The sequence below is a fragment of the Bemisia tabaci genome, chromosome 9, assembly GCF_918797505.1.
Source record: "Bemisia tabaci chromosome 9, PGI_BMITA_v3".
Lineage (NCBI taxonomy): Eukaryota > Metazoa > Arthropoda > Insecta > Hemiptera > Aleyrodidae > Bemisia > Bemisia tabaci.
The window spans coordinates 40,597,607-40,621,588 of NC_092801.1; the positions used below are offsets into that span (position 1 = coordinate 40,597,607).

Below are 23,982 nucleotides of genomic sequence, written 5' to 3' on the forward strand. Positions count from 1 at the left end.
ATATAATATACCAAATGAAACCATGGGCTGCAAGTGTATAAAATCACAAGGAACCATGAACCACGTGAATACCCTAAATTGCCGACCTGATTGATAGATAAAATTGAACTTCTTTTCTTGAATTTAGAAATTCAGCCACAGGCATGTCTACCTGAAATGAGGACTGTATATCGTCACCATTCGACCTGAGTATCAAAAATAGTGTATCTTTCCTTCGGAAAATACACTAAAAGCGCCAGGTAGCATTTTTCAATGTAAGAATTGCAATTTGATTGATATTGAATTGCAATTTTCGGACAACAAATGGTCTATTTTCTGCGATCGCTGCGATAAAATCGTGACGCAAAATTGCAATTAAATTACGATTAATTTCGATTTACAGTGTTGCCTAAACTCAATTAAAACATCCGAAACAACCGCCGTTGCCAAATTTCATCGAAAACGGCGCATTTTACAGTGCCGAAACGTGCGAAAAATCCGATTTTTCTGAACGTTGCCACATTTTATCGGATATTTCTGAATTTTCCACAATTGCCATTTTTATCAACAAAAAAAATATGGATTTACAAACATTGACAAGAGTAATGAAATTTTAAGGAAAAATTTGAATTTTTCAACATTAGAAATTCATTGAAAATGTACTTTACACTGAAATAGCATAATTGTTTTTTTAAAGCAACTGCATTTTTAAGTTTTTCTAATTCTGGAAAAATCCAAATTTTTATACTAGTACCAAACAAATTAATGAATTACAGTATATGAGTGGAAAATAGAATGCTTTATATTTCTAATAATTCTAACAATACAATAATCAGTTTCACTGTTTGTACCAATGCTGCAACTGGTAATTTAAAATAACAAATTTCAACAGTTAAAGTTAACTTAAAATTTTAAATGCAGACTTGTGAAACTGCAATAATTACCGTGATATTATTGTGATATACTTAAAAGTTGATGAAGTAGAGGGTAGGCAATCCGCACTACACACGGCAAATTGCAATTTTTCCGCGCCTTCTAATAAGAGGATATGAAATTTCACAGCACACTACTAAATTGCAATTTTCAGACGATTTAATTACAACTTATTGCGAATTGCGATCCATGCTACTTGGCGTTTACTAATTTCCACCGCTATTTTATTTTCTTACAGGGAAATTGTTGGTTGAATCTGTTTGAAAATTTTACTGAATTTCATCGGCTACACAAAGAAAATTCAGTGAAATTGCTTCGGACAGCTTCGTTGAACATTTTCTCTGTAAAAAAAATAAAATGGTGGCGAAAATTTTTAAACGTCGCATGGCGCTTTGGGTAGAAAGTGCCGATATTTGCATGATAGATTAAAAGGACTAAAATTTCCGATTATCCTTTGTGCAAGCGCTTTTTTTTCTTTCTTTTTAATTCAATGGAGACACCCCAAACATACCCAGTGGCAGTTCTTTCACTTCATGCGTCCCGCAGTTTCGTATTTTCGCGCGAGTGGAACGTCTATAAGGTGCGCCAACTTTATAATAAGAGTACCCGTTCCCTGAGTATCCCTGATTCCTATGTTCTACCGTCTACAAATCATTAGAAATCGGGTATTACTATCGTTAGAAATCTCGTCAACTTTCTAACACAGGTTTTGCTCGGCTGATTTGAAAATGTTTGAAAGTTGGACCATGTATTGCGAGCCGGCTTCGTGACCGAAGGAAATATTTTCACCCTGGAAATAGTAAATGGCACCCTGAATTATATCAAGCCCTCATTGGCTGCCTTTATCAGTATTCGACCTTGCGGCCGTTTGAACTGTATGAAGAGGTTACAAGCGACTGTTGGACTGTATTGTTTTGATTCAATAGAAGGCATGCATTCATGCAACAAGTGGTGTATTCATGGTGAATTACGATTTTTTTCAGGATTAAGTACCTACTTCTCAATAATTTAATTTCAGTTTAACAATTCGTACGAATGCTCGGAAGCTGACGACAGGGGTGAGAAAATTAGCCATTGTTTGGTAGGTATTGTCATTAATACCTGTTTGGGCCTCCAGACGTTTGGAAAAAATCTTCCATTTGAATCTTTTGAAATCCTAATGTCCAGCGGGGCGATTATTGAAATGATATCGACTCTATGTCGCCGCTTTGTCATATTGCGCCATTGACTGAGTGGCTCTCAGTCGATGGCGCGACACGACAAAGCGGCAACATAGAGTCGATGTCATTTAAATAATCGCCCCGCAGAGCTGGATTTAGGGTTTTTGCGCCCCCCCTTCCCAGAAAAAAAAACCAATTAATTTAATAGGTTACTATGATCGATTAATTGGAATCACGTTGACATCTTCTTGGCAAAGTCATCATACTCCTAATTCTAATGAATTATAAAGAAAAATATATTTTGCCTCCCAGTGCATAGGCGTACCTAGTTAAGGTGATTCGACGGACGCTTTTTTTGTGTCAGAGGGACATGGGGTATATCGTATCGGTTTGTTCCATAATTTCAGCTACTCGTCATTTTTTTAAAGTTTGAGGTCACATTTCTGTTGTCATGAGACTGAAGAATTCATGTACCGAACTTGACATTTGTCAAGTTCAACGAAATTCAATGTAATAAAGGTGTGGTTTTTTAGAGGAATAATATCGCATTCGATACTGCTATTGAAACTGCAGTCGAATGCGATATTTTTCCTCTAAAAATGCTAAGTACGCCTTTATTATGTTGAATTTCTTTGTCAAATTTGGTACATGAATTCTTCAGTCTCATGGCAACATAAATGCGGTTCAAAAAACATGACAAGTAGCTGAAGTTATGGAACGAATCGATGCAATATATCGCACATCGCTCTGACACAAAAAATGGCGTCTGTCGAATCACCTTATTGCACTTGCCTAAATCCGGCTTATTTCCCAAGGTTTCCTTCTATTCTAACCAATTTTAAGTAAAATTGATTCAAGGCATTTGCTTAACGCATGCATTGTTTAAATTCATGACTCATTTGAGTGTTTACAAGGACTGTTTATCAGATCATATCTGTGTGCTTTCTGACTCTCTGTGCCCGAGATAAGAAAATCTGATAGTGTGTACTCAATGTAAGTAGGATTTCAATTCATGTCAGCTGTACACGCCTTAAATATAAGACATTTTGTCCTCAGTAAATCGCTGATTAGGTGTCTAAGTGGACTGTTGTTAAACTACGCACAGGTATTCTTCTTAATACTTCTAATTAAACACGAGTGAATGAAAATGGCCGAAGTACAAAATTTTGATACCCAGCGATCAAGATTAGTGCTAAATGAGCACGGTACTGGTGTAAAGGAATTTCATCTTATTTTCCTCTTCTCAATGCTTTCATGTCCCTTGTTTTTCAGGCAGCATCGAGGTGAGTTCAGTCGTTATTTGTGGTTTCAATTTGGCAATAGAATATTCAAGTGGAGATGGTAGTACACAGAGATACAAATGCATACAGGCAAACAGATATAGTAACATTCATATTCTATGGAAGCTGGATCTTTGTCAACGACTATTTGGTGAGGAAACTGATCTTTCTTACAATCTTCTGACAGGGGTGAGTGCTATTGGGCCCTGAACTCCTGTAAGAGCCAATGTAAAAACTTGTGAGCAGTTTCGAGTGCTGTAACATTGTGCAGTATCCTCGCTACGAATTGATTTCAGACGTCATGAAAAATCCATAATATCATGAACATCTGCCTTCAATCGGTCCTGGTCGAACTTGAAAATGAGCGCGATGCAGCTGAGATGGAAAAGCAAAGAAATTGTCAATACTTTTGATAATTCAGCTGTCGTACGGCTCATTTTTCATCTACTAGCTTAATCTTACTTTTAGGAGGGACATCAGATGGGTGCAGGTTCAAGGAAAAAGATCGTCTGAGTTAGGAAGAATTTCACTCAAGGTTGTGTTGTAATTGGCTGTCATATCAGTGAATTGTCCCACAGAACTCGTCCCTGCTGCCAATAAAAACAACTAAAACTTTATACAACTTTAAAAGAAATATTTCAGAATTGCAACTCGTTTACTGTAAATTAGAATAAATGCCAAAGAAGTTGAAAAAAGTGAGACCAAAAACATCTCATCTTTATTTTTACATCAAAACTGAGTTGAGTATCCGCAGGGGTGCTGCCTTTGCCCAATCTCACAATCTGAAGATTTTGACGAATGTGAGGCAAATCTTGAACGGTAGAACTGATCTCTCATTTTGTTGGGTAAGTGAGCATTTTGCTTTAAAATTGGATGTCTGAACATGAGGCAAATCGGCATCGTGCCTCTATATAAAAATGCAGCATTGCAGCAAAAGGTCGGCGTTTTCAAATTTTCTGCACCCCTGGGTGTCCAATTAGTCTTGTCATCAACCCTCATATGAGCCAACAATTAAAACTAGGAAAAGGCAGCTCTCCAAGCTGTAAGATCATTTCATTAGCTTCCCAATGCAACCTTGTTGAGCCCATTTTGTCAAAAATTCGCCAGTGCATAGCAATTTTTAGATTATGAATTTGCGGTACTCATTGATAAATTTTCAGACCTTGCTATCAGAGAGACAAAAGAAAATCGAAAACAAAATACTAAGAACTGGAAATCATATGTGAATGTCTTGAATTCAATGAATTTTACAAAATATTATCTAATTTTTTTATTTCTACAGCCAACTTAACTTGCCAGAGAAGAAGCGTTTGTTTTGAAAGCTCCTTTAAGTCAGCATTTATTTCTATTTTACTCTCTGTTTGCTAAGGTATCAGGAAACGGGGAAAAAAGTTTGCATCAAGAATTGCTCTGATACACTGACGGATTTCCTTGACGCCATGCAAAAGTTAAGGCTCCCACACCAGAGCATGTTCCCTACCCATATTCTCACAGCCTTTCTGTGTTGTAAAGATTTATACCTACTTCCTTACAATTCATAACATTCCTTTGCAATGTCATCGTAAACAGTAGAAGACTTGCAATCATCCTAAGAGAAGACATTTATAACAAAAGTACCCAAGTGCATTAACCTACAAAACTTTGTTTCACAGTGTTTCACCAAACAGTATAACTCTCTCGAGAGAAAATTCGTGGTCGAATGAGCCAATGAGAGCCAAAATGAGACATCAGTTTTAGACTGAATCCTATACGCTTATTGGTGAAATCACCAACTTTCTTGTCAAAAAGAAATTTATGTCGCGTAGAATATAGTCGGGAGCCAACAACTTCTTTCTCGGCGATGAGTCGCTGCTGTTTGCAGCAGTGTCTTTTTAAACTGGGCCAAAATAATTTGCCTTTAGTCAGACATTCAAACGTTTTCAAACGTGTAAATATATTTAGCTTACATTCTACACTAAAGCATTATTTTTCTAACTCAGTAAGTACAAATGAAAAATTAATCTGCCTTCAAGGGCCCTCAAGGTGCTGATTTCTAAGTGTTTCAATATTTCACTAGAAAAATTAGAGTCATGGATTTTTACAGAGAGCAATTCCATAGTGACAGGACTATTCCATGCATAGTCAGGTTTATAAGATAGTCTTACAATCTTTCATATCAAGGTGAGATACCTTTCGATACCAAGGTCAAACCACTTCATTTACATCCCGGAAGTTAACCCCACGGTTGAACATCGGCACGAAGCTTTTGCGTTTGCGTTCACTCAGTGACATCCTCTCACCAAGACCCTTCTGTAGAAGAGCAAAAAATATTAGAGTCTTACTGGATAAAGGAATCTGTCCACTTATTACCATTGAAAAGTACAAAGAGATCTTGGCGAAATTCAGTATTTTCAATTGCGCAATGACGCAACTCTGTGAAAACTCCTTGTGACTTTCCTGATTTTGAATGGGTTGTACACCATTTCTTATATTCTGCTAAATGTTAATTCTATCAAAATAATCAATTGGCAAAATCAAATCCAAGACATAATGATATTGATAAAAACTGTTGCCATCTTAGGTAGAAAATCAATTTTTCTAGGTATGTGACATCTTCTGACATGTATTGAATAAGAGTTTGGATTTACCTAAGGGGCACTGATCCGTAAAATCAAATTTTTCAGGTACTTTACACAACTTGATGAACATCTAACAGTGTGGAGCTTGGTGCTTCAACAATGTCGATCAAGAGAAGATAACCCCTCTGCTGCCTCTGCTGAGCAGTAACATTAAACTGAAGGAGGATTGGTCGAAAGAAAGCAGGAGTAGGAAATTTGTGCCTTTTCCAGCAAGTTCATCAACTGGGTCAAATGAGGACATTACAAAAGATGTCATTCTCCATAACGTGAAGAAGGAACCTGAACTAAGCAACATGGTATTTGGGTTGGTACAGCCAGGAGATCCCTCCAATCTGGTAGAAAAGAATACTATTCCCATGATAAAAAATCATGAAGTATCACGAGAGCTGGTCAGTCTCCATCACTTTGAGAGTTCTGCTCTGAATGAGCCTTCTGATGTTTCACCAGATCTAATTTTTCCAAGCTTGAAATTTGAGCCAAGTGAGTTGCAAAGTGACGAAAGCACTCTCTCAGGGTCCGATAGCTTGAATAATTTGAAGGTTTCAGCCCTTGAAATGGAGGGAAAATTAGATGAAAAACCGAACGTAACGCACGAGTTAGTGTCCTGTTTACCAGCTGGTGAGAGAGAAATGAAACCACTACTCCAGACAGTGAAAACAGAGATCAATACCGCATCCAGCGATGGAGAACACCGTCAGGATGTGGGGTTTAATATGGATGATCATAAATTTGCGTCTCCTGAACAACCTTTGAGAAAAAAAGACCTTGAGACAGATGCTGGGTCAAACGTTTACTACGATCGAAATTGTATACGATTGAAAGATTTCTCAGTTGTCCTTGAAGATATTTTTTTGAAGGACACTTGGAGAGTTAGTAAAAATGATCATCATGATGGGCCTTGCTCACATGAGAATTGTCGAAATGGATCTTATCTGGGCAATTCAAGATCGAAGTTACCATTCAGAGCAGAGAGTGATGCAGTCATCTTGAGCCCAAATACACATACAAAAGAAAGCAAGAAAAAGCGAAGAATACAGGGTGCTTGTGATATTTGCCCATATGTTTTTAAATCTGGGCCGCAATTTCAGAAGCACATGTTGACACATGGCGTCAAGAAACCATTCAGCTGTAATCTTTGCCCAGCGAAGTTCAGCAGGTCTGATAGTGTCAAGTCTCATATGATGAAGCATAGTAAATCTCGACCATTTCAATGCAGTGAGTGTCAGGCAAAGTTCAAGACCAAATGTACTCTGCGCCACCATTTAGAGGTACATGAAGTAGTGAAGCCACCACCGGTAACGCCAACATGCCATATATGCTTCATCAAGTGCAAAAGTAACTATGTGCTGAAAGTCCACACACGAATTCATACTGATGAAAGACCCTACAGCTGCAACTTTTGTGACGCTTCGTTCAGACAGTTAAGCTCTCTTCAGTCCCATAAAGTCACTCACCTAAAAGAGAAGCCGTTCAGTTGTGACATCTGTGGAGGCAAATTCTCACTGAAGAGGAATGTAGCTAAACACATTCGAGAAGTGCACAATAAAGAACGACCTCACAGTTGCGATATTTGTTCTGCAACATTTTCGCATCGTGGAGCTGTAATAATTCACAAAGAGACACACCATAGTAAGGAACGGTCTTATAAGTGCAATTTATGCCCAGCTGCGTTCAAAAAAAAGGGAGGATTATATGCACACTCACAAACTCACAATGAACATAGACCTTTCAAGTGTGAGCACTGTCCTGCATCATTCAAGGCCAAAAGGACTTTGAAAGAGCATCAGATAATGCACACTGGTGAAAGATCATTTGTTTGTAGTATTTGCTCGCTCGCATTCCGATGGAAAAGCAACTTGAGGGATCATAAAAAAACACATTCTACTGAAAGACCATTTAAGTGTGAGTTTTGTACCAAACGATTCAAGACAGCAAAGTTGTTAAAATGTCACACAATGACGCATAATGATGAGAAACCATTCCAGTGCGAGGTTTGCTCAGCAGTCTTCAAAATTCGTAGAAACTTAAACACTCACATGGTGTCGCACAGTGAAGCGCGGCCTTTTAAATGTGATCTGTGTCCTGCTTCTTTTAAGACAAACAACGTTTTAAAGTCTCATGTTCAAAATTGTCACAATGCCAGTAATGAAAGACCTTTTGAATGTGAGCTTTGTTCTAAAAAATTCAAACAAAAACAACATCTGAAGGGACACATGAAGGAGGTTCACACCACTGATCGACCATTTAAGTGTAGTCTTTGCCCTGTCGCATTGAAATGCAGGAAAAATCTTACGATCCATATGCGAGTTCACACCGGAGAAAAACCTTTTAAATGTAACCTGTGCCCAGCAACATTCGCGCAAAGCGGTGCGGTGAAATCGCACATTCAGGCTGTACATAGTGATGAAAGACCCTTCAAATGTGTACTATGCCCGAAGCAGTTCAAGTGTGCTAAAAGCGTTAGACTTCACACAATGACGCACAATGACGCAAGGCCTTTCAAATGTGAGCAATGCTCAAAAAATTTCAAGTGCCTCAGAGATATTAGGCACCACATGAAAACGCATGCCATAGCTTGGAATTTCAAATGCCACAACTGCCAAGCCAGGTTCGTTGAAGCAAGTCAGCGCGAAAAGCATGTACTGGAAAAACATGGAGGGAAACGCTACACTTGTGCGCACTGTCTTGGTACATTCAACTGGAAGTTTAATTTGACGGTTCACTTAAACAATACGCATCCAGAAGTCGCTAGTTAGACATAGTACCCTTCTGTAACCTAATAAGAGAGCAGAAGATTGGCAGAAAAATTAGCAGTGTTCAATTTTATACTTTTAAATTCTTAGGAAGCATTTAGTGTAAGGCTTTATGAAAGTTTACTCATGGAAAATCTTTTATGATATCTACTGTTCAAATATTAAAATGTAGGCAATCCTTGTTCTTTACTTCCCACTGCTCAACCCTTCAGAAAACTTAGCAAGTGTGCAAGAAGTGGTAGATTTTGAATTTGAACTCTAAAGTTGAAATTTATACGGATATCATTCTAATTTTAAGGACCCAAGTTAAATACTTAACCCTTTTAAGTAGGTAATTTTCAGCAGAATCAAGTACTTTTTCAACAATACGTTTTAAATTTTATGTCCAAATACTATGAGATATGCGAATTTAAGCAGTCTGTTGAACCTAGCAACTTTTTGGTACTAGGCAATGGAAATGGCATTTTGCGATGCCGTGTTAGTAATCATCAAAAATAAGGATATAACGAAAATCTAACTTTTTGTCACCAACAAAAAACATAGGTCCAGAGCCTTGTTGTGAGAAGAAAAGAAAGAAAAGAAAAAAAAATTAATGTAAACTCCAACTAAGAATTAGGTTACGAAGCCTTAAGATAGCGAAACAAAGGGCATACATATTGACAAAGCCCTAATTTCATTACATCTGTGTTTGTTCCTTAATTTAATATTTGATCATCAATAATCTTACCTCTCAAAAATTTAACTTGGCCACTGAAAGTAAGGTTTGCTGGACTGGAAAATTTTTAGGTGAAGTTTAAGCTGTGAATGTTTATTTCCATAAAATGCTTCATTTCACTGTTATCTTAGTCTCAATCATGTTTAAAGGTAGACAATAGTATTTAAATACATTTTTTGAAGTACCCTGAAGTTTGGAAGCTTCTGATTGGTAGAATGTAACATGCCTCTGGACCAATCAAAAAGGAGGATAATTAAATTTCAAATCACATAAATTACAACGTTTCGTCAAATTTTAAAGCAAGAGAAATTTTGATGAAAATATGACAAGACTTTCTTGTAAAAATGGCTCCATTATGGTAGCAACTGACTATGAAATCATTATTCCTTTCAATTTGAACCAAGGACTTGGTAGTTTGGTATCGGATTCTTCTCACTTATTTCAAGATAAAACTCTTTTAGTTTTAAAATTATATAGGTACTGAATTTTTTTGTCAATTAATTATGTAATCCCCTCCCCCCCCCCCCAAAAAAAAAAAAACTAAAATCTTAGGTCCCTACATAAATAATATTTGCTGAGGTTATCATTTTACTTAAGTTTTAAGTCATCAGTTCTCACAGATGTCCACACCAAATAAGTGTAAGCACTTTTAGAGTGTAACAGGAGAATTGCCACCATGATGCTTTTATTTACGTACAGTGCTTATCCGAGGACAGCTGACCTTCTGGAGCACTCTAAAAGTGTGCACATTCATTTGGAGTGGGTTCATTTAACCACTCTGGATGTTTTACTTCCTCTTCTTTTTTTTCTTTTCTCAAAAGAAAAAAACAAAATTTTGGTGGAGGTAACTATGATTGCTGAGCGGTAGTCTCCAAAAAGCAGGGACATTAGCTTTAAGTTATCGTTGAGTGTCAATAACCTTTGTTCTTGCAATGACAATAGGAGAGACTTAGGTTCTCCGAAAATATTTTTAAATTTTGCAGTCTAAAACATTGTGTATGATTCTTTTCATATGAATTGCTATCGTATGTCCACTTTATCATGAACATTTTTGCAATAAAAGATGTGTATTAAACTGGAGTTAAATTTAAAACCTACTAAGCATTCAATTCCTGTTCTCCAAACTCAGCTTGCCTATTGCGCCTTTTCATTAGGTACGAAAACTGCTCACAATAATTTCTCTCATCCAGTTACGGCTCAGTCTTGCATAACTTTTGAGTAATTGTTATCAAACACTTTTAAGAGGAGCTTTCTCATGGTCGTAGCCATTTTTGTAGATCTCAAAGTAGGGCTCTTCCTGGATGCAACATTTAAATGAAGAGTTGTGGGACCTTTCCGACTGGCAACAGCTCATTCAACTCTCAACATATTTTAGGATCAATATTATTATCATTTGTGATGGCGTCAGCCAATGTGACTGAATTATAAATATTTTCTATTTTTGTATGCAATGCTCTTTCAAATCTAAGATTTGTAAAAATGTAACTTTTCACGTGAGCATTTCGAAAAAATGGGGGCTAGTAAATAAATTTGTCAGAATTTTTACGCAGGTCTTTGTAAAAGAGATATAATTATAGACGTTCGTTTAGAAACTGCACAACAATGCATCGCATACTTTACGTTGTTGGAGAATTTTCTTCTCAGCAAAGGAACTGAAGAATGTGACAGTGCATGTTTATTCTTTCTCTCTAAATGCTCAGCAGCTGAACCGTTGAAATTTTGAATTTGTCAACTGCTGGACAAGATAATGAGGAATAGATTTTTGTGATTGGCTGGTTGTGCCCTCCTTAGTTTTGACTTGTCCAGTCGACAAACGCAAAATTTCAAAAGTCATTTCGTTGGGAGAACAGTTCTTGATCACCAATCTAATGTTTTGACTTTCCAGCCAGAAAATGCCTACCTATACCAGCGCTGAAAAATGCACTTATTGCCCTTTTTTTCCACCAATGGAGAATTTGCATGCAAATTTTTTATTACTTCATCTGAACGTGCTTAAAGAGCTGATTTCACAGTATTTTTAATAATTTTTTTCTGGTATGGGAAATAGTATAAAAATAGATTTAAAAGTGAGAAAATGCACCGCCTAGTGACGTCATCTGGAGGCATTTCCCACTTAAACACACGTATTTTAGCAGATTAGATCGTATTGTCATATCTTCTCCAATAATTGTGCAATTCATGAACCATGGATATCCTCGTGTTCAGTTCACTCAGTAGTTTCCATTTGAACACTAAATTCATCAAATTTCAGACACCTGCAAATTCTCTATTATTGCAAAGGAAGTCGGATTTTTAAAGCTAATTGAGCTCAGGAGCTCATGAAATTCAACTGATCAAGGATAACCAAATTTAGCCGGATCCTACCTCAGTTTTTAGGTGATTTTCGTACTTAAGTCGAATTCAGGGTGTATATTTTTTGTAACTAATAGCAGGTGTGACATCTTGGGACGAGTAAACTTTAATGGTGAATCCTGACTTTCAAGTCAACAAATTATAAACAAGCTCTCGGTAGGACGGATCGAAATTGAAGGCTATATGCCAGAAGACTAGAAACTATCAGTGCTTATAAACTTTTCGCAATCCAGTCTATTGCAACTCTCAGAAGTACTTTGAAATTAAACTTGGTCGTGGAGGATTTTTGCCTTGAAGTGGTACCCTTAGTTCCTTCGCGATTTATTTTTCTTTATTTTTTTGTTTCAGTGATGAAATCAAGATTAGGTAATTAGTTTTTCTTGAATCCCACTCGGATACACTAAATCAAAGTGATGGATTTGGAGACAGCCCAACCAACGGCTCCAGAAATCAGTGGTGCAAAAACTCTGGAAAAATCATCCTCTACTACTCTTGCTAGTAGGTATGGTCGCACAAGAAAACCAAATGTATCACCTGACTTTGTGGCCCTCGGCAAAAATGTTAGAAACTCCCTCTCACCCAGCACTTGTGCAAGCGTTACAAACGGTGAAGCTCCTGACCCATCAAAGCAACAGCCGGTCTCGCAAAAGCGAGCAAACACTTCATCTAACAGGCTTCCCGATTCTGAAACTCCTGGAATGGTGGGAAATGGTGAAATTTCCATCAAGACTCCTGAAAGCTCATCAAAGGCTGGGAACCATAGAGGTAAGAGAAAAATCTAAAGCTCCCTTCCAGGTGAAACAGTTTCAGATACGACACCTAATTGTTTGCTTGAAGATAGAGCAATAGTTGAAGAGACTACTACGGTAACGTTTCGTGTGCAATGTAACAAATTTTTAAGAGCAGCCCGAGACAATGGTAACAGTAGAAAAACAAGGGGAAAAACGGGAAACAAGGCTAAAATACACAATTAATAATAACCGAGACATTTCGGCTCAAAACTGAGTCATCTCAGTCGTAAATACAATAAAAATTTAATTTTTTATTCAGTCTCAAAAATTCAGTCTGGAGTCAATTAATCAAAATGATTCATAAGATTGATTTCGATTGGAAAGAAACACCAACATGTGTCGCAGAATTAGTGTAATTAATTGCCCATAGTAATCTAAGTAAATCAAAGTATGAAAATTATTGAAGTAACAAATGAGCCAGCATAAAGAATCGATACTTACAAGCCAATAGACAGTAAAATAGATATTTTTTCTTTCTGATCCGCGTAGAGATTTGCGATACTTGTGCATCACTCTAAACCTAATGGTGCCTGTCATTTGACATGAATTCGCGAAGTATTCCTGCCTCTAAAAAAGAAGAGAAGGTTATAAAAACTTCTGAAACTGGAGAGACTGTAGCAAGAGACGAATGAAAAAACGTGGAAAGCTACTGCATGAAAATCTTGAACGTTTGAATTTTCTATATCCCATCAGTAAACTCACGCCATGAACAAACAAGAGTGGGAGAGCACCTCCCAAATTTAAAACAAAGAAATTGATGTAAAGTCATGGCCTTCGGCACTTGTACCTACTCATCATAAAGGAAAAAAATTTCATTCGTGTTAAATCTTTCCTTTCGGAGTGACGTGTAGAACAACACATATCAGAACTCGAAGTTGTATGCTTTTATTTTGATGATTTGTCTTCTGGAGTTTTCGACCCTGTCCTTGTGCATTTTAAAAGTCATTAAATTATGTTAACTTAAAAGAGAGTTTTCAATAATCTTCTCTTTGTCTTCAGATAGCATGAAAGCTCAAGACACCAAAATCAAAGCAACACCATCTGTGACGACTCCAGCCAGTGCATCACCAACACCTACAACTCCATCAAGTTCAATAATGCCTGGCTGCGAATTTGTTGGAAATGCGGATAAAGAGTGGGCCATTGGTGACATCGCTTGGGGTGGAATGGGCAAGTTCCCCTACTGGCCCTGCATCATAATGAACGATCCTCTTTCCAAAACACACGTCTGTGAAAAAAGTTGGTATTTGGCGAAATTTTGCACTGTTGTTCAGGAAATGCTCAAACGCAAGAGCTCTGGCTCATACAAGGTGCAAGGAAATCTACCTGGGCAAAAAATTGAGTTAAAACCTCCTTTTTAAGTGAAAAACCTAAAAGAATGGGGGAAAAAACCAGAATAGCACGCTTTTTTTAAAACTTTTTAGTTCTACATGTGTATTTGACCTTTTGGTGGAGTGAGGAATTTTTCCAGGAAGGAAAAATCTTCGAGGCTTTTACTTTGCCTAACTTTTGCTCCGTTGAACTTTCCACGCCCCTGTAATTGATTTCTATTGACACTATTACTGTTAATTATTTCCTTATTGTTAGTATTTCACGAAAATCTAAACATATACCTCTGTTAAAGACTATTAATCTTGCTTCATACTTAATTAGTTTAACTAATACTTAAAGTTACTTATTGCTAGTGAAATTTTGTAATGGTATACCCTTAAATTCTCAGTATTCTTTCCCTTCAATCGTTCAAATTTTTAATATGGATAATATGCTGAAACTTTTTCATTTTTCTTTTAATTTACTTTTTTCTTCATTTGCTGTAAAGTAATCTTCATTTTCTGTTTGTAGGTAAAGGGAGAAGCACATCTAAGTGTTATTTCCTTCAGTTCTGTGGTGATAATGGAAGACACAGCTGGCTCCCTGCGAAAAATTTATTAGAATTCATCAACAAGCAGCAGTTCTTCGATTTGCAGTCGAAAGTGCTCCAAGACGTATGTTCTTTTTTAAAACCATTTTTTCTTTTTTTAGCCGAAGATTAATTCAGTAGAATTTCAAGAACACATTCAATATAATTAACGTCACTGAAAATTATTTTCAGTTTAATATAACTTTAAAAAAGCTCAAAAAGTCCAATGAGCCAGTGAAAGCAAATCCATTTTCTGTTGCCATTCATTTGCATCGACACGGAGGCACCTGTACAAATTGCAGAAACTCACAATTAATACTTGTTTTCTTCAATTGCCCATCCTCTGTCAAATTTTAGTGTGGGGAATCAATTCCAAATACCTGATTAACTACATGTTTTGGAATTCATTGGCGAGTTTCAAAGGATCCCAGTCAATAGTGCTAAGTAACAAAATTTTATCTCTACTTATTATTACTTTAGTAAACTGATTTATAAACTCAGGACTTGACCGAAAACAACCACTGAGAAAATCACAGTGAGCAGTTAGTTTTTCCCTCCTGCCGTTAATAATTTGTGCCTGTTGTGATGTTTTGGACAAGATATTCCCCTTGGCAACATGATATCCTCCCCTTAAGGAAAATCAAATCATTCCGGTTGAAATAATTGGCATAGCGCATATGAGACCCTCCAAAGACAGTAGATACGGTCGGCATGACGCGCAGCAAGTTAAGAACTTGAATTCTTTTTCTTGTGTCCTCTCACTGCTCATAACTCTCTTTCACCTCTCACAGCCTCGAAAAAAAGCAACATTTGCGGTAAAATTCACACTGAGATCTCACTCCAAAGACAGCTGGGAAAATGCTGTCACAGAAGCTGAACATTTGATGTCCTTAGGAAGGTAACATATTCCTAATACCTCAGTGTCTCAGAATATGTATTTATTTACTTATTAATTTAATTTGCAAATCGGGCATTTTTATCTAAGTGTACAATACAAGTACAGCTACAAACTAATTAAAAAAAACTGGACTTAAAGAAAAAGAACCAAAAAAAGGATTGGAACAAAGAAAGAATGTGTGAAACAAAAGTATATCAGTCATTTGTAATGTTTTAAACTTTGCTCAACTTGAAAGTCTTCAATCATAAAAGTCATTTTCTTTTGAAGAAACATCCAGGCAGGAGAAAATCGACGGTGTAAGTTGGCAATCACATAACTCGGTTTGCGACGTCACAGACTCCCTGTTATACTTAATTTTTTAAACGGAAAACTACTCAATGGAAATTCTTAAAAACTGCAGTGATTTTTCTTCTCTGTGTGAAGAAAATTCTGCAAAAACTTCAAGGAATGATGTCAATTTGTTCTCCTATAAAAAAATAACCTAGAGGCGGAGATTTTCAGACACCGCAAACGAGATATGTGATCCCAGACTAATGCTGTCGAAATGCTTTATCTTCCTCCCAAACTTGTGTATGAAAAAGAGGGAAAGCCCTAAAAATGTAAAATAAAGTAATTATTTTGAGGTTAAAAAGTTTTGAATGCTCGTGACATTAATTTACTGCTGCAGACTATTTGAACAACGTGAACAAAGTGGACATTGCTCATTGAGAAGCCTACCAAAACCAGCGCAGTCGACAATTTGATTCAAGTTAGATTTGTGTTTTTCTTGTGAGCAGATAAGTCTAATTTTTTCGTAACCGATGCTATGTAAGAACCTTAATATCTCGGTTTAAAGTAAAATTCTGTAATTTTCGTTGCGTAATGTGTTCTATGTGAAATTTTGGAGATGAAACATATATCTGAATGCTTGAATTCACGCCTTGTCAAGTGGTCCATTCAACTGGAGATTTCATTTGAAGTGCTCAAAATAATGTAGGCTAATGCTTCTTGAAGAAAATGACCCTCCTTCTACAGCTTTAAAAGTAAATCCATGTTTGATATTTGTTCCCAGCGCTGACAGAGTAATGCACTTCCAACTACTGTACCCCATAGAGGTCCAAAGAACAAAAAAAGATCTAATTAAACTGCTCATGGAAGAAGAAGTTCCGTCTAGTAATCAGAAATCACAGCCTAAAATCTCTGCAGCTTCTCCTGAACCATCTGTAAGTGTACAGGTAAAAATATACGCAGGGCATAATTTCTCTACTAGACGCAGAGTCAACTGATTAATTCCCGATTAATATGATAGATATGTTGTTCCTGCATGAAATAAGCTTGAGCGCCAACAATTCTCTGCCTGTTTAGCATATTCCTATTCTTATTCATTCAAATATCGACTTGTAACTTCATTTTATTCTTGCTAACTGAAAGAGAGGTTACTCAAGATTAGAGTTAACAATATGCATCAAGTAAACTGCAATTTCTGAATATCAAGAGGCAGTTTGCTCATTTAGGGTGCATAAAAATTTATCATTTTTATTTGAGAAAGATCAATATTTATCACCCATACCGGAGAGCAATATATCAATGGCTCAAGTCGAAAAATTTGTGTCTCAGATTGTGATGTAGTAAGTGTCTGCCCTTAGTTTATTTTTTTCAAGGAAAACTAGCCAACAGTTTCAATTGAATTTCTCTGTGAATTTTCTTCATTTATTCTTAAAAAAGCCCCCAAAAAACCAGGGAAAAATTTTGCTTAGTTCTTTGTGAAGAAAGCAAAAGAAACCAGAGTTTTACATGTCGCAGTAGGAGTCTACCGCCAGTATAAACCGGAAAATATCAGGAACTTCGTTCTTTTTAAAGTTGAAACATGTGAAAATGCAAAATGAACTGCTACTGAAAGTATTTTAAATTTTTTTTCTTTGTTGATAGAACGTTATTCCGCAGACTAAGAAATGTAACTAGGTTTCAATTTTGCAAAATTACCATTTGTACTTAGTACTTTAACTTGAAAACTGCTCAGCTTTTCAAATAAATAATCTCACTAATTCTTTTATTGATTACAATCTAAAAGCAGCAAAATTTGGAACAGAAATCGCACAGTGGTGCTCTTGTCATTAATTGAATTGTTTGAGCCAATCTTGCAACCTTGGAATGAAGTTGCGTTCCTTCGTCTGGAGAGCAACAAAAAGATCCATCTTTTAGGAAAGTTTTAAAGAGGAGAAAGCATTTTTTTTCCAAAACTTTTTTTCTGAAGAAGAAAATATTTTTCAACCATGTTTTTCATGCTTTGCTGATTTATGTATCAAATGATTTTAGGATTCGTTATCAGCACCCAAGAAGCAAGAGGATAAAGTCAAAAGAGCTGACCGGAAAAAGGAAATTCCTTTGAATTCAAAATCTATTCAAAAGAAGCAAGAACTTGGGTCTAATGAGGAGAGCTCTGAAGCAGAGGTGAAACTTTAATTTGCTACTTCTTCATTAAATAATTCAACCTTGGGATGTTTATGTTTATCATAATAGCATTTTCCATGCACAAAAACCAATATTTAGGGTGTCTAGCAACCATGGAAATAGGAAAAGTCAAGGAGCCCTGCAGTGCTCTCTCCAAATTTGTAGTGAATTATTGCGTCAGGGATTTGAGCCCCTATTTATCTGCACCGGTACTTTGCATATTTGAGCATTGTCTATCTCGATTCAGGAAAAAATGTCTGAGAGAAGGAAAATCTAAGAGTCAAGGGAAACCTGAAAAGTTAGGGAGAAGAAAAAAAAAATTTACAAGACACCCTGACAAAATTACCAAGCTGAATGATGCTCCCCACAATGAATTACAGCACTCAGCAATTAATTAGCTGCAAAATGTGTCTATTGAGCGAAGCAATAATTCATTGAAATCACCTTCTTATAATGACCTCAAAAGTTCCGAAACGGATTCAAATCTGTCTTAAAACTTAGGTGTTGCGTTCCCATTTATCTTACGATTTTCGGTCGCAGATAATACTTGTCCCTCCAATATACATCATGTATGGTTAATCACCATTCTATTTCGACAGTGAAACTCCCAAACCATGTATCCGGGTTTGCGACGTTGCAGACTTCCTGTCACACATAATTTTTTAAATGGAGAACTACTCAACGTGATATGATATATGATAAAAATTGTTTAAAATTTCGTTACACACTACGCGGTAAAATTTAATTAATGGAGACGCGTTTCAGAGCCTAGAATTCCATCATCAGTTAGTAGCGAATCAAAGTTGTTTTCTTTTTTCTTCCTGATCCATGTGCTGGTATTGGACTGTTGCCATGTTTTTATTAATTCGAACAGCATATTATTAGTACCCGCCAAGTATGTATTAAAGTTGTTTGCTCTGTGTATTTAAATATTTTCCCAGCCATCTATCCTATGTATATCAATCCTTCAAAACTTCTGTGATTTTTCTTCTCCGTGTTAAGTAAATTCTGAGAGAATTTCTAGGAAATACATAAAACAGGAACGAAGTTTTTCAAACACTGCTGACAATATATATGGTATGGGGGTTTTACCATGGATTTATAATCTAATCTGTAACGGTGATGAGTAATTTTCACGGGAAAGCTTTGTGAGGGAGCAAATAAACTCTTTCATTTTCTACCTACTCATATTTTTAATTTTTTCAGATGAATGAAGAAGTTGAATCAGTCCCTAAGGTAAAAAGGCAGAAAAGTCCGGTGAAAAAACCAAAGAAGAAGAGGAAACAAGAGTTTGGACCGGACTTTGACTTGTATTATTCCAAAACTTTTGATCGCTTAGCGGATGAACATCCTGAGCTAAAAGATGAGGATATCGAGAAATATCTGAGGAAAGTCTGGCTGGCGATGAATGACACTCAAAAGCTCAAGTTAGTTGCTTTGATTTTTTTCCTGCTTTTTAGAAACATTTGTCTTTTGAAATGGAATAAAATGGAAAAAATAAAGAAAAAATTGAAATAATTCTTAATCCGTAAGAAAAAAAACCTGAGTTTCCTTAGATCAAAAGTGGCCAATATAAACTTTAGTCTTAAAGTTCAAAGGTAAATAACTTAAGGGAAAAATTGCCAATATCTTCCATCGCTGAGCGCAATATTTTTGAGTATTTTTAACATAGATCCAATGGGAGTTAGATGGATCCAATGGACATCATTTGTAAGTTTTCCATTCAATTAATGTTAATTGGACTACATTTTGCAATTGAGAACTGCCATTTCTGGCTCATCCATGAAAGCACCTGTCTGCCTTGGGAGACCAACGGTAACGGTGCATATACTGTTTCCAAAAAATAAAAATGGAAATAGTAATTTCTTCTCGCAAAATGTAGTCCTATCGTAAACACCTATATCTTGTTAGGCAGGTTTGTACTAGTGAAATGAAAAATGTGAATGATTGGGAATTTTTGTGAAATATCACATGAAATTTCACAAAGTTGTGAAACATGTGAAGCATGTTTTCAGAGGCTGGGTATGCAACATGCACTAAAAAAGCACCTAAAAGCAAACACCATAACCTTTTCATTTAATTTTAAATTCTATTTTTTTGCATTTCATTTCGGAAAATATTTTTCATTTTCAAATATTTTTCTGAAATTTCAAGATTTTATTTTCACACAAACTTTTTGCGATGGACGCATGGATGATTTTTAACGCACGTTGGCTAAAAACTCCAACATACTATTTTATTTTCCATGATAAATTCCAATCTTGTGTTTAAGAGTTAATTTCCAGACCTCGTGTCGTGCGATTCGTTTCCCTTGTGAAATTTTGAAGAAGAAATATGTTACGTTGTTAAATCATATCTTGTCCAGTGGCCCATTGTAGAAACAAGGGTTGCTTTTTTACAGCATGGGTAAGGGGAATATAGTAACATGACATTTGGCACTATTTAGCAAGGTTGACGATATCTTTTCATGTTCCTTTAGGTACCAACCGCGTTTCGTGAAGGAAGTTTCTTAGGAGGAAGAAAGAGAAAGGATAGCAAATGATGAGGAAGGCGACCCCTGCCTGAAACTAGCGAGCATTTTTTTTTTTTTTTTGGACCTTGCCTTGTGCTGTTTTTGAGAATACAACCACTGTAAGAGAAGATCATTTGCGTTTACTTAATTCGTGGATACCATTAACTCAGTCAAAATACGACAATGGGGCAAAGAGATATCTCCTCCTCTCACTGTCTGAAGAATTTTCACAGGTACAGGTGGTAATCTTAATTTGTTGTCTCATTTAATGATTTCAATGAATAAAAGACCGCGGAAGTTTAAGGATTGATGACACCTGTGTGTAATAGTATATTGGAGGAAGCCAACAACTCTTTTCATAATGTGGCATTGCCGCTGTTTGGAGTGATATTTTTTTGAAGTGGTGAAAAAGCACTTTTCACGATAACTTTCTTTGAACCCCATATTCTGCACTAAAAAATTTATAAATCATTTCAAATAGAAACGTCATCTAAAACGTCACGTCTTTTAGCGTGTCAGTATTTTGATAGGAAGATTGTTTCATCGATTGTTGCTGAGAGCAATTTTATACCTATTCTAGGAACAGTTCATGGGAAAAGAGAGAATGTCATGCACAGTTAAGTTTGTATTATTTCCCCAAAGGACCACACAAAGAATACCAAAAAATTCGACACTATATCTAAATATCAATATTCTTTGATATGATGCTCCTTGCAGCCTCCAGGAGGCAATAACCTTTTAAAATTGAATTTTCCAAGTGTCAAACTTGAGAAAAGCAGAGCTGAAAAGTGAGTTTTTTGGTATTTTACACGCAACATCTCATTTTTGTTACAACATCGGGAATGGAGTAGAATTTTGTTTTCTCGCAGAATGGGAAGATAATGTAGACGAAAATAATCAAACCCCTTCGAATGATCACAGTGTGCAGTACAGAACCTATACAGATATAACAGTAGTCTCACATCTCCTTTAGAAAACTTGTGTGAGATGGCTGAAAAATTCCACTCTTCAGCCTTGCTTTTCTCAATATTGGCACTGATACGTTTGATTTTACAAGTTCCATCTTTCATTAATTTAGATATTGACTTGTCGAAAATGATTAATCTGAAAATTCCAGTCCATGATACCATGGGCGCGAAGTGCAAACTTCAAACATCGCAAATTACATTGGAAACAATCGGGTCTTCGCACGGTTTTCTTGTGATGTCTTGAAACAGAAAAAATGACCGTCTATTCCAAGTTATCGTTACGAGGGAGAGTAAACTGAAATGTTTGCATTGCCATATATTCAATGAATGTCTGAATATCTTATTTTCAACGAATTTCATAATCCAACCAATTATTATCAACAATATTTTGTTTTTCAGCTGTCTCAGCTTCTCTCACTTTTTTGAAGCATCTATCTTCATTTTTTAAGCATGACAAATACTCTGTAGCCATTTCCGTAACACGTTTTTCATCTGGAGAACAGGTCTTCTCTGAGCAATTCAAAGTGTGAAGAAAGTAAAACCTCTCATAAAAATTAGATGCCGTCAATATTAGAGTCACTGTTTAGACAGTCACTGGCACCGACCGAATCAGGGTGTCTAGCGACGTGGGAACTCAGGAAATGTCAGGGAATCCGCAAAAATTCGGCATGTCAGGGAATTTTATTTTGCCAGCGATTTTCGTGTGAAAGAAACGTCAGGGAATTTGAAAAACTCGGATTTTTTGGAAAATGTCTCGTGAATTTTACTCTTGCGGAGATTGCTACTAAAATTTTACCAGAATTTCTGTCGATATCTTTTAAATTTTAAAAATGAGGCAAAAACATCCCTCACAAGTTTAGGAACCATATATTTTGCTCCATTAATTCATTATATTCTTAAGACATGTAAAAATTCTTACTTACATCTAATCGGTTGTACTGTGTCGAAAAATTATAAATTTTTGATTTTTTGTCAGGGAAATGTCAAGGAATTATTTTTTCCGTTTGTCGGGGATTTTTGAATTTTTCCCCCGTTTTTTGGCCGTTTTTGTGAGAGAAATCAGGGAAATGTCAGGACATTTTTCTTTTGAAAATTGGTAGACACCCTGATAATGCTCACATACAAGAATATTCATGCGGACCTACCTCTATCATGACAATGGAATGACGTTCGAAAGCCAACTGTACTCCGGTCACGAGTCCAAGTGGGCCTAACTCACCAAGTGAGTGGATGTCACTCGTCAGCTCGTCAATCAAGTCGTCGGCACGGATTTCGCCTCGAACCGCATACACAATTCGCGTTAAAAACGTCTTCTGCAACATAATCATTGGTCGGCTCAGTCATGAGCTTCCGAAAAACCAACATAATACACTGTTAGTAACATTTATGGCTAAAATTTAAAAAATAACTCATCTCGAATTGTAACGTTGCAAGTTTCTGCTTTTGTTTCAACTCATAAGAAAAATTCTCTCCAACACTTTTTTTTTTGAATTTCCTGTGAAATCTAATGTGTTCAAAAAGATTTACGGAACAGAGGTTGTACCATCCACCCAGTGGCGTAACTACCATACCTGCCGCCACCGCCGGGGCGGGGGGGGGGGGGGGGGGGCGCAAAATTTTGGGAAAAGAAGGATAAAAAGAAAGGAAAGAAGGAAGAGAGGGTGAGAGAGAGGCAGAAAAGATGAAGAAAGAGGAAAGCAATGAAGTGTAATTTGCAACTTGATCTTAGACATGTCAACTGATATTGAACGAATTTTGATCTTGCAAACATTTCATGTAAGTTTCACGTTTTTTCATACTTTTTTGGGACGTGAATTTCCTCTTCAGTTTTCTTTCTATTCTCATACCGATACCTTGATTTTCTCCCATTTATTTAGATCTGAATGACTAGACGGGCAGGGGAAGGGGGGGGGTTCGCCGTTCAAAACTTCTGACAGGAAAGGGCGCGCGAAGATTTTTAGTTACGCCACTGTCTACTATCGGAACTGAGCCCCCAAGAAATAAGGAGAACTCCTTATTTCTTCAGGATTGAACGATATGGTGTGAGAAGCCAAATTATGGTCGATTTTTTTATCTGTGGGCTGATTATTGAAATTGATAGACAAAGTTTTAGACATTAAAGATAGACTGAAAATGGAGGGATCCAATAGGTGAAAGCGGGTGGTTGCAATGGACAAAGGAGGTTGGTAATAGACCAACGGCAACCCATGAGGCACTACAGTTAGTCCATCATTTTCCTTTTAGTTTATGGCAAGCACCCGTTTCAACCAATAGGATTGCTCCGTACTCCCTAAGTCTCCTTTGTCTATCACTTTTTTATCAATTTCAATAATCAGCCTGCTGGAGCCCTAGGGGAAGGAGGAGTCAGGGGTTTCTCAGATAACAGTTTCTGCTTATAACTTTTTAATTACCCCGGATATAAAGCCTAAAATAACATACACAAAAAAAAAAAAAAAAAAAAAAAAAAAAAAACTTTTTAATTAAGGCAGGTCGTTAGAATCTCTGCCCTCAGGTGTGCAATTTCTTGCAGTTAGAATAATAATTTGCGCCTGATTCATAACCTATCGCAAATTGTCTATCGGTCTAAAAATCAGATATTTTTAGTCGACAGGAGGATGGGTATTGTATTCAGATGAGCAAAAAACTGACCAAGTTAAAGCCCTTTTTGTGACCACTTAAATAGTAGCAAGAAC

The 23,982-nt window shown here is 36.6% G+C and overlaps 2 protein-coding genes across 6 annotated transcripts in view; one reads left to right on the forward strand and one right to left on the reverse strand.

The window, feature by feature from the left end:
* Positions 1-23,982, reverse strand: part of LOC109036846 (uncharacterized) — a 109,868-nt gene that overhangs the window by 79,854 nt on the left and 6,032 nt on the right. The window contains exon 2 of the mRNA XM_019051242.2: positions 22,435-22,602. Coding sequence (XP_018906787.2) covers positions 22,435-22,602 — 168 coding nt within the window. The remainder of the gene's footprint in view (positions 1-22,434; positions 22,603-23,982) is intronic.
* Positions 1,756-20,451, forward strand: LOC109036843 (histone-lysine N-methyltransferase NSD2). 5 transcript variants are annotated; one of them, XM_019051239.2, is made up of 10 exons: positions 1,791-1,993; positions 3,345-3,503; positions 12,139-12,555; positions 13,581-13,820; positions 14,424-14,566; positions 15,273-15,379; positions 16,431-16,593; positions 17,675-17,809; positions 19,016-19,236; positions 20,289-20,451. In XM_019051239.2, exons 3-10 carry the CDS (start codon positions 12,204-12,206, stop codon positions 20,320-20,322), a joined length of 1,395 nt encoding a protein of 464 aa, XP_018906784.2. In that variant the 5' UTR covers positions 1,791-1,993; positions 3,345-3,503; positions 12,139-12,203; the 3' UTR covers positions 20,323-20,451. The 5 variants fall into 5 exon arrangements, with proteins under 5 accessions (XP_072160228.1, XP_072160227.1, XP_018906784.2 ...); XM_019051240.2 differs by having other exon boundaries at positions 16,431-16,581; XM_072304128.1 differs by lacking the exons at positions 1,791-1,993; positions 3,345-3,503 and adding an exon at positions 11,698-11,814.